Source organism: Tachysurus fulvidraco, chromosome 1 (genome assembly GCF_022655615.1).
Source record: "Tachysurus fulvidraco isolate hzauxx_2018 chromosome 1, HZAU_PFXX_2.0, whole genome shotgun sequence".
In the NCBI taxonomy this organism is placed as follows: Eukaryota; Metazoa; Chordata; class Actinopteri; order Siluriformes; family Bagridae; genus Tachysurus; species Tachysurus fulvidraco.
In genome coordinates, this window is record NC_062518.1 from 307966 (window position 1) to 320000 (window position 12035).

The 12035-nt window shown below is 43.1% G+C and overlaps 1 protein-coding gene across 1 annotated transcript; it reads right to left on the reverse strand.

The window, feature by feature from the left end:
- Positions 1–1414: 1414 nt before the first annotated feature.
- On the reverse strand, positions 1415–4203 carry si:ch211-189a15.5. Its single transcript, XM_027160167.2, has 3 exons — positions 3976–4203; positions 3460–3844; positions 1415–2883 (listed from the first exon to the last, which is right to left on the reverse strand). Exons 2-3 carry the CDS (start codon positions 3799–3801, stop codon positions 1855–1857), a joined length of 1371 nt encoding a protein of 456 aa, XP_027015968.2. The 5' UTR covers positions 3802–3844; positions 3976–4203; the 3' UTR covers positions 1415–1854.
- Positions 4204–12035: the final 7832 nt, after the last annotated feature.

Genomic DNA, 12035 nt, shown 5'->3' on the forward strand with positions numbered 1-12035 from the left:
GCAACAGATGAAGCCTGTTTTATTGATTTTATAATTACAGAACTTTTATAAATGTATAAAAACCAACAAAATACTACTAATAATACTACTACTACTAATAATTAACACATTCTGGAACTGATTATTTGGCACACAAAAATCTCACACATTAGACAACATACAAGTGCAAAGTGCTTCAGTAAGGCACAGAAACATGAACACACACGTGTACACACACACACACACACACACACACACACACACACACGCCTGTCTCTCACTCCACCTGTCACAGTTGTATGGCTTTTGTCTTCATTTTTTATCTTAAATGATAATAATATAAAAGTTCAGTTGCAGTTCATTGTGATTTTTTGTCATTAATCTAAACTGATAATTTAAGGTCATGACATTAAAATGAGGGAAAAAATCAAAATCAATCAAATTCTTTACAGATAAAAATGTAAAAGTTTGCATAAGTTTTCACTCCTCTTGTATTGAAGGCTCTAAATAAGTTCCTTTGTAAAGAGGCTGGTGTTAATGTACAGTGTTAATGTTTAGCTCACTCATGGAGAATTACAGTAGCTGAGATTATTGCTCTGTTTTAGTGGAATAACTGAGACGAGGACTTCGAGTCCAGGAGCTCGGGCCGAGCCGCAGACCTCTGATGTAAAAGCTCAAGCAGCTTCCTTCGAGTTCACGTCATTCTGCATTGTGGTGTGGAGATGTTCAGGGTTTAATCCAGGAGCATTCTGACATCATCTCCATGTGTAGAGGAATAAATGGAGATAAACTGCTTCAGTCTTAAATGCTATCAAAATAACTCAAAGTAAATGTAGTTTATGAAACTCTGTGACCTGTTTGTTCTCTCAGGTGAAGTTCTTCTGGAACACTGAACAAACACCTTCACACCTTCACACCTCCGACAGACTCGGAGTTTATCCCTGAACTCGGCACTAAGAGCTTAACGTCATCATACTTTACACATTGGATCTAAAATATTTCCCCACATATTTACTGGAGTGTATTTAACACACACACATTTTTACTACAACAGAGTAACACGACCAGATGTGCAGCTAATTACCGCAACCGAAACTTTACAAACTTCTGTTTGAACTAAACACACGAGGTGTCTCTACACTGCAGTAGGATTTTTTCAGCACAGATTTGTGTTCAGGAGAATATCAGGTTTATTCACTCACTCATTCCCTACCGCTTATCCGAACTACCTCGGGTCACGGGGAGCCTGTGCCTATCTCAGGCGTCATCGGGCATCGAGGCAGGATACACCCTGGACGGAGTGCCAACCCATCACAGGGCACACACACACACTCTCATACACACACACACACACACACACACTACGGACAATTTTCCAGAGATGCCAATCAACCTACCATGCATGTCTTTGGACCGGGGGAGGAAACCGGAGTACCCGGAGGAAACCCCCGAGGCACGGGGAGAACATGCAAACTCCACACACACAAGGAGGAGGTGGGAATCGAACCCCCGACCCTGGAGGTGTGAGGCGAACGTGCTAACCACTAAGCCACCGTGCGCCCTGTCAGGTTTACATGCTGTCTAAAAAGATAACTTTTCATTTTTTTGCTTAAACGTTTCAAATAAATGAATAAAAGCGGTTACGTAACGTCTTGGGGTGCTCATTAATATGCAAATGAGCCCCACCCCCACCCCCACTCATCCCACTGACTCCGGTCTACTGCCAAATGTCATTACGTAACGTCATGTAACTAGCTGTTTAGTTAACCCTGAGTAAAACTAGTTAGGTCTAGTTATCAGCAGCCAAACAAATTTCTGCCAGTTTTTGCTCATTTGCATATTGAATGTGATTGGTCTAAAGTTTATTTAGTGATGTCACAGGCTCTCCAGAGTATGGTGGAAGCCTGGCTCAGCTCCTGCCTTGCTGCTGGGGTGGATGTTCTGCTCGTTCTCTGCAGGAAGCACCACAGCAGACCCACTCACACGGTTGGGGATGTAGAAGGACTGCGGAGGCTCCGTGATGCTGCGGTGCTGCTGGAGTCGATCCGAGGTGGAGCAGCTGTTGCAGCCTGCGATGGAGCAGAGAGACTCCTGTGAGGGGCTGCAGATGATGGGGCCCATCTCCTTCTTCTCGCACTGTGACGTCTCCTCCACCGGACACTTCAGAGGCTCCTCGCCGGACCACTCTTTTAGTTTCAGCTTGTCCATCATCTCGGCCAGGTCCGTCACCGAGGTGACGTCGACGTGTTTGAACCCCGGAGTTTGTGACGTATCTCCTACATGCAACTGCTGTTCTTCAGAGGATCGAGGTTCCAGAGCAGATTCTGGAGCTTCAGTTTCACATTTGCTCATTTCATGCTCAAGCTTCAGGTCTCTTCCTCCAGAGCGAGTTATCTTGGCAGTAGACCTTTTGAAGATGGGCCTCTGTCTGAAGGTGAGGTCTGGGTAATCCTTCTGCATCTCCAGGATGGACTTATCTTCACTCAGGAACGTTCCATGCTCCGAGTTTTCATGCTCGTTTACTTCCTGGTCTAAAGGTTTCAGATTCGGTTCTGGATGTAACGAGAAGTCGTCTCTGTTTGCTCCGTCGTTCTTCAGAACTCCGTTTGTAGAGTTATCGAGCTCCGGTTCCTCCTGAAGCGCTGCAGCAGAACCTCGGCTCCGGATGATCCTCAGACATTCTGCATGAGACGTCTGGCTTGTCATCTGAGTCAGACGTTCGCATTCGACTCGGGCCAGAAACAGCTCTATGCCCATTGCTTTAGCGTGGTTTGGGTCGGCGCTGTCGGAGAGCCTGTACTCGGTGTCGGTTTCAGAGTCGTAGCCGATGTGGTGGAGAACGATCTGAATCGTCTGCGGCGGCAGAACCGATTTGATGTTGTAAACAAAATGACCAGTAAATTTCTACAAGACATAAATCTTCCGTTAAACTCGACACTTCAGCATCCAGCATTGAAAACACACAATACACACATCACCATGGGTGTGGCCTAAATGATGAAGGCGGAGCTTCACAATAGAAGAGTTTGGGTTTATTTGGATTATTTATCTGATGAATCATTATCAATAATAAGATTATTTTATTTTCATTGTATTTATTTCATGTAAGAAATATAAAGTGTTTAAACAGAATTATTATTTGGTATCAGATCCGTCACTTCATTATAATATGTTTATTAATAAAATGACTGAATCTTACAGAACTGATCGGTTTCCGGTCAGAAGATTTTTAATCATTTATTACATTATGGTATTTATTCTTATTTTATATTCTAATTAACATACCATAAGAAACAGGAATATTAACTGACAATTATTTATTTGACATGTTTACATAAAAGCAGAAGTCTGAAGATCCTGTAAAGTCATTGCAGTGAAAAACTAATTATTAAATATTAAAACACAACTGACAGAGAAACAGGAAGTGTGTGTGTGTGTGTGTGTGTGTGTGTGTGTGTGTGTGTGACATGTTTCTCTCACCTTCAGCGTTTTAAACTCTTTTTTCCAGGGAAAGAGGAACAGGTTGATGCAGAACAGCTCGAGAACCTCGAAGGCTCTGCTGAGGCGCCGGAGCACACTGCTGCTGCTGTTGGGGTCGGTGCTGATGATGTCGCTGACAGTGGGGTAAAATGGCAGGAGTGTGAACGTGGAAGCTTCTTGACTCTGAGTTATCAGCAGCTGCTTGGCTTCTTCCACCAGCTGTGCTTCCTCACACACCTTCACACCACCTTCTCTCCACACACGGCTGCAGAAAGTCACGTAGCGCTCCAGGACGTCCTCACATCCTGCTGGAACCGCTTCACCTCCAGCAGTGTTGGTCATGATGTGTGTTTCCCTCTCATGTGTGTGAAGCGACAGCAGAGACCTGAGAACCAGGAAGTGAAAGTAAACAGGACGACAGCAAGGCAAAAAGTTTGGGCTTTAAGATAGAAAGTAAAAAGTTTATTTTCCTCAATCCACATATCTGAATGTTTAACCACACAGAAGGATACTCACCAAATAATAATAATATAATAATAATGATCACTCCTGCAGGTTAGTGCACTTCCTGCTCCTGCATGTGTCCATCATCATCATCATCATCATCATCATCATCATCATCAATAAAGAGCATAACATGAGCTATATGTTTCTTCCCTTAGACCACAGTGAAGCCTTCTATCTCCTCTCCTGAGTTCCTCCTGAGTTCCTCCTGAGTTCCTCCTGAGCTCCTCCTGAGCTCCTCTCTGACACACAGCTCTACACCCGGAAGTAACACAACATTCAGTTTATGAGCACAAATAAAGATTTTATTAGCTTTAATAAATGACACACTTTCTTTCTTTCGCTGTTTTATTTAAAAACCGCTCATATTAAAAACAGGCTGTGAATCAATGTGATGTGAACTTCATTTAAAAAACACGTGTTTATTATCGCGTTCTTCACAAAACACTACGTTACCCAGAATTCCACACAACTCCACCAATCAGAGACGTCCCTGTTAGCACGTGCAGGTTGTAGCGCTCCACGTGTTTGTACTTTCCGCTGACGTCATGACCGAATTTAATGTTGTTATCTTTCTTCTGCAGCAGTTTGATGAGCTCCCTGTTAGCGTTAGCATGTGGCTAATATTCACTAATGACAGATTAATCAGTTTGTGTTCGTTATAAATCTCTAATAGAACAAATAAAATACCTTCGTGTGTATTTCGGCACAAAGGAGCTGCTGCTGTAAGGGTTTAGTGTGGATGTTAACTGTTCCATCTATTAATGTGTGTGTGTGTGTGTGTGTGTGTGTGAGTGTGTGTGTGTGTGTGTGTGAGTGTGTGTGTGTGTGTGAGAGAGAGAGATTATGACTGCTGGTGTTTATTGTAAGTGTTTGTTACCTTTTTGGACCCCTTTATCATGTGTAATGTTGCTCCCATATAAAACAGTTCAGCACAAACACAGACATGTTTAGGGACATGATTGAGGACAATGTCCCGTCAGGAGACATGATTGAGGACATTGTCCCGTCCAGAGACAAGCTGTTTCGTGTTGAGCTTTTGTTCAAACCCGCCATCGAAAGTACTCTCTCGGCATCCGTATTAGAATGTGAAAGCACTAAAACCAAGGCTGCTTGTTCTGAGCAGGTGTTGTCAGTGCGGGGCCCCTGGCACCATCTCAGGGCCCACAACGGCCGTGTCATCGGCGAGCTTGATGATATAGTTCGATCTATGCATTACTGCACAGTCGTGAGTCAGCAAGGTGAACAGCAGTGGACTGAACACACAGCCCTGAGGGTCTCCTGTACTCAGTGTGGTGGTGCTGGAGATGCTGTTCCTGATCCGGACTGACTGACGTCTCCCAGTCAGGAAGTCCAGGATCCAGTTACAGGTGGAGGTGTTCAGTCCCAGCAGCTCAGCTTCTCAATCAGGTGCTGAGGGATGATTGTGTTGAAAGCTGAACTAAAGACTATGAACAGCATTCGTACATAAGTGTCTTTATTGTACAGTTGGGTGAGGGCTAAACGAAGGGCCGTGACAATGACATACAATAATACTTTATTACATTAACACATTTTTTCACCCAACCCCGATATCCCTTTCAAACTCCCATTCTTTTCCCAACTCATATATCTTTCCTTTAAATATTTACCTTTGTAGTGATATTTTTACACATCATTATGGCATTAATCCAATGTGCATTTTCCCATTAAAAATATGGTTGATTTTAATCCAGTGTGTCCTAGTCTTAATCTTAATCTTAATCTTAATCTTAATCTTAATCTTAAAATCACTTTTCCTCTTCTACATTTCCCTTTAATTGCCTTGACCTTGATTGCCCTTTGGTATCTATATCCCATTTTTTCTGCCATGTTTCCTCTATTGCTGTTTTTATTAATGACTCGGACTCTTCTTTCCCAAATGGGATTTTCACCAAACCCCTTCTTTCGTTTCCGGGATTATAAACGACATAATGACGTAATGACGCACGTTATATGCCCTGCACAAACAGCACATAACCGCCAGAGGGCGCTGTAATCCAAAACTTTACCAAGTAGCGTCACATTTGTTTCATTAAACATGATGAGTAACATTGAATAATTAATCATAATAAACATGTTATAATGAATAAATAGATGTTTTATATATAAGATTACTGTCACAGAGCCAATTAGAATGTGTTTCTGATTATTCTTTATTACACTTCACAAAAAAGTAAATAAACAGAAAACTTTACACCACTTGTGATGAAGACAACAAAAAGATTTATTTATTTATTTATTTATTTATTTATTTATTTATTTATTTACATCAAGACGTTAATGATTTCTACAGACACAGAGATGATGATATTCTAGAAATATCTTTCAGTAATATTCTACATCAGGGAATAATATTTAATCCTCATAAACCACTTTAATAAGAGATTCACGTGTCAAACACATTAATGGTTCATCTAAAGCTCTAAAATAGAAGAATGACAGAAAATGTACAAAATGAAAAGTTCCTTCAACCTTAATCCAAAATTTTCTAGAGAAAAATAAACTTCCTGTTTTCTACATTCCCGAATGAATGACAGCGCAGTCGTGATATGGATTATTATTAAAATATATGCATTATTTAATATTTGTAAATAGTGATTTATTATTTCTCTGGATAATTAATTACATTTTTTATTTGCCTGTAAAAAAAAAGAATAAAAACATTTTCTACAGCTACGTAGTGTGAATCACGACCCAATAAGCTCCGAGCTACACACAGGAGTTATATAACCTCGATATTGCCTATAAAATTCATAAAGTTTAATGTTTATAAAGTTATAGAACAGAAAATGATGTGATTGGTGGCATTTTTTTAGCATGGAACAGCTAACCTGCTAAAATCCTCTGCTAGCACGATCGAGTCACAGAGTTTTTTAAAAAGTAAAGTTTTTATCGTTTTTGTTTCCAAACTGATAAAAATTCATTTTGTTTTTTAAAACTAAAACTTCTGCTATCATGAAATTAACTTTGCACATTTTTATGTTCTTGTATTTTAGTTTCCTCTAAAAACTGAGAGAGGGAGAGAGAGAGAGAAAGAAAGTTTGAGAAAGAGAGAGAGAGAAAGTGTGAGAGAGAGAGAGAGCGAGAGAGAGAGAGAGAGAGAGAGAGAGAGAGAGAGAGAGAGAGAGAGAGAGAGATGTTAACATTTGAGACTCAGATTATTCTTGTCTTTGGTTTCCTGAATAAATAAATTATTCTGCACAATAAACTTTTTATTTTTTACAGTTTATGTAAACGTGTTTCATCAAGTCCTGATCTGTAGAATATTCTGAAAGTGCTGATGTCACTCACACAGACACACACAGACACACACACACACACACACACACACACACACACACACACACACACACACACACACACACACACAGACACACAGACACACACACACACACACACACAGACACACACACACACACACACACACAGACACACAGACACACACACAGACACACAGACACACACACACACACACACACACACACACACACACACACACAGACACACCACACACACACACAACACCCTACACACAGACACCCACACACACACAACCCCCACACACACAGACACACATACAGACACACACATACACACACACACACACACACAGACACACACACACACACACACAGACACACAGACACACACACACACACAGACACACACACACACACACACACACACACACACACACACACACACACACACACACACACACACAGACACACACACACACACACACACACACACACACACACACACACACACACACACACACACACACACACACACACACACACAGGCATGGTGGGTTTATTCGGAGGTGTGTTTCATGTCTCTGTGGCTGATCAGTGGGATGGTTCTGTTCTGCTGCTCCACCACGGCCTCGTACGGCGGCAGCTCATCCAGAGACAAAACAAACACAGAGGAAACATCCTGCGATCTGATTGGATGATGGGAGCCTGCATATATGTGTGCTGACCACCAGGTAGTGCCTTCAGGAAGCTCCGCCCCCTCTATGCAGGGGTGTGTGTGTGAGGCAACTGAATATGGAGGTGGGTCATCTGTAGGGGTAAAGATCTGCGTTGCATCACGTCCCACACACTCATCATAACTAAAGGGGAAAGAAAAAAAACAACATTAACATTTAATCATCCAATGAGAACGCAGGAGGAAATAAATAAACCAGGTGTGGAACAGCAGCCTGGGGAAAACAAGCAGGAGGAAAAGGTTAATAAGAGCAGGAAACAATGACCATATAAGGAAAGTTACAGAGAGGAAAGTGTATGACATGAGCTCGGCCTCAGATGATCAGATGATCCTTCACACCATCATCACACACCGAGTTACAGTCCGAGCTCCAGAGAAACACATCCAGTGGAAAAGAGCAAGCTGCGCTGGATCAAGTGCTATTCTCTGTGCTGCTGAATAATGAGTGTGGAAGCTGTTTAGTTCTAAACCCACTGATGAAGGTCATCATTACAGTCAGCTGTGTTCATGTACTGATACATTACTGATACACCAGACTCCTGATCCACTCACGTCACCTCTCAACATCTTCTCACTCTCACTCACATCTCACAAATCACTGAGTCAGCTAGACAACTCCACTCTGAACACCAGGAGTTGTGTGTGAGGTTTCGTGTGTGTGTGTGTGTGTGTGTGTGTGTGTGTGTGTGTGTGTGTGTGTGTGTGTGTGCGTGCGTGTGTGTGCTCTGTCTACGGAAGCTCTGTTTCATGTGCTCCACAGGTTTTCAGATCATATGTGCAGCCTGACTGCTGAGTTCACCTCCACCATCTGTGGCACAGCACACACACACACACACACACACACACACACACACACACACACACACACACACACACACACACACACACACACACACACACACACACACACACACACACACACACACACACACACACCACAAACAGACATGGGTGTGTATTTCTGACCTGGCATGGTTGGAGAAGCTCTCATCCGTGACTGGGATTGAGCCAAGATACCAACACACACACACACACACACACACACACACACACACACACACACACACACACACACACACACACACACACACACACACACACCAATAGAATATTTGAAACATATTTTGACCATGAAAAAATTTGTTAGAATACTTTGTGATGTAGTAGAAGTGAATGTCTCACTCTCTCTCTCTCTGTGTGTGTGTGTGTGTGTGTGTGTGTGTGTGTGTGTGTGTGTGTGTGTGTGTGTGTGTTGGGGTGCGGGGGGTGTTAACAGTGTTTCCTGCTCAAGGAACAGACGACAGATTTTTGGTGTTTGATCTTAAATGGCAGTTCAGTTAATTGGCCTGTTCAATAATTTATCCAGTTCATTGCCTCCTGCTGAAAGCCACAGGGTCAAACCCATCACACACACACACACACACACACACACACACACACACACACACACACACACACACACACACACACACACACATGCACATGCACAGACACACAGAAACACTTGCATGAATTAATTGCCCTCAAAATACTACATGTAAAATCACTCCCTGTACAATCACAGTGTTGCACATCAAAGAAGATGAGAACAATGAGGAAGATCTACAGGAAGATCTACAGGACAATCTACAGGAAGATCTACAGGACAATCTACAGGACGATCTACAGGAAGATCTACAGGACGATCTACAGGACGATCTACAGGACGATCTACAGGAAGATCTACAGGAAGATCTACAGGACGATCTACAGGAAGATCTACAGGAAGATCTACAGGACGATCTACAGGAAGATCTACAGGACGATCTACAGGACGATCTACAGGAAGATCTACAGGAAGATCTACAGGACGATCTACAGGAAGATCTACAGGACGATCTACAGGAAGATCTACAGGACGATCTACAGGAAGATCTACAGGACGATCTACAGGACGATCTACAGGACGATCTACAGGAAGATCTACAGGACGATCTACAGGACGATCTACAGGAAGATCTACAGGAAGATCTACAGGACGATCTACAGGAAGATCTACAGGACGATCTACAGGAAGATCTACAGGAAGATCTACAGGACGATCTACAGGAAGATCTACAGGACGATCTACAGGAAGATCTACAGGAAGATCTACAGGACGATCTACAGGAAGATCTACAGGACGATCTACAGGACGATCTACAGGACGATCTACAGGAAGATCTACAGGACGATCTACAGGACGATCTACAGGAAGATCTACAGGAAGATCTACAGGAAGATCTACAGGACGATCTACAGGACGATCTACAGGAAGATCTACAGGAAGATCTACAGGACGATCTACAGGAAGATCTACAGGAAGATCTACAGGAAGATCTACAGGACGATCTACAGGACGATCTACAGGAAGATCTACAGGACGATCTACAGGACGATCTACAGGACGATCTACAGGAAGATCTACAGGAAGATCTACAGGACGATCTACAGGAAGATCTACAGGACGATGTACAGGACGATCTACAGGAAGATCTACAGGACGATCTACAGGACGATCTACAGGAAGATCTACAGGAAGATCTACAGGACGATCTACAGGAAGATCTACAGGAAGATCTACACTGGCTAAATACAATTCATTTGATAAAACTGGGCATATTGACATGTCATAAATGAGCTGTCAGCAGTTGAAGGTGTGTGAGGCAGCTGTAGATTCTACCAAAGGAGAAAATTCATGACCTGGTGACTTTCCCTCAGCAGTTGTAGAGAACTTGGAGAGAAGGATCAGTCTTCACCTCTGCAGATGACCAGACCTGCCATGAAGCCAGATTTCAGCAGGAACAGAAAGCTGATGTTTCTACAAGCAGCCTGACCAGGAAATCACGATCACCTGTAAGGTGCTGTGGTTCTGGGGTCGAGTCCCAGACTGGCATCGAGGTGCAGAAGGTGTGAGGTTCAGGACACACTGGACCAGGCTGAATCACAACTACAGCAGAGATCTTTGTACTTCATGACGGCTTTTCATAAACATCTGCTACGTCTGAGTCCACGGCAAGGACAGAGGCATCTGGACCAAGAGGAGGTGAAAGCTGCCCTGTGTTAACGGCTGTAGGGTCAATATTACTGTGTGGCAAATCTGTACAGCACCTGAGGAGACTTCAGTGGTGTGGGGATTCCTCAGGATGATCCAGAGAAAATAGGCTGTCTGGACACGAGCCTGATTCTGATGTGTCTGATGTGTCTGATGTCTGATGTGTCTGATGTGTCTGATGTCTGATGTGTCTGATGTGTCTGATGTCTGATGTGTCTGATGTGTCTGATGTGTCTGATGTGTCTGATGTGTCTGATGTCTGATGTGTCTGATGTGTCTGATGTGTCTGATGTGTCTGATGTGTCTGATGTCTGATGTGTCTGATGTCTGATGTGTCTGATGTGTCTGATGTGTCTGATGTCTGATGTGTCTGATGTGTCTGATGTCTGATGTGTCTGATGTCTGATGTGTCTGATGTGTCTGATGTCTGATGTGTCTGATGTGTCTGATGTCTGATGTGTCTGATGTCTGATGTGTCTGATGTGTCTGATGTGTCTGATGTCTGATGTGTCTGATGTGTCTGATGTGTCTGATGTCTGATGTGTCTGATGTGTCTGATGTGTCTGATGTGTCTGATGTGTCTGATGTCTGATGTGTCTGATGTGTCTGATGTCTGATGTGTCTGATGTGTCTGATGTGTCTGATGTGTCTGATGTCTGATGTGTCTGATGTCTGATGTGTCTGATGTCTGATGTGTCTGATGTGTCTGATGTGTCTGATGTCTGATGTGTCTGATGTGTCTGATGTGTCTGATGTGTCTGATGTGTCTGATGTGTCTGATGTCTGATGTGTCTGATGTGTCTGATGTGTCTGATGTGTCTGATGTGTCTGATGTCTGATGTGTCTGATGTGTCTGATGTCTGATGTCTGATGTGTCTGATGTGTCTGATGTGTCTGATGTGTCTGATGTCTGATGTGTCTGATGTCTGATGTCTGATGTGTCTGATGTCTGATGTGTCTGATGTGTCTGATGTGTCTGATGTGT

What these genes read in the sequence shown, in the direction of transcription:
- si:ch211-189a15.5 (XM_027160167.2), bottom strand. Translation starts at nt 3,801, where the DNA reads ATGACCAACACTGCTGGAGGTGAAGCGGTTCCAGCAGGATGTGAGGAC. An exon ending in AAGAGTTTAAAACGCTGAAG is followed by an intron (nt 2,884 to 3,459) that starts GTGAGAGAAACA and finishes TATGTCTTGTAG; the next exon opens with AAATTTACTGGTCATTTTGT.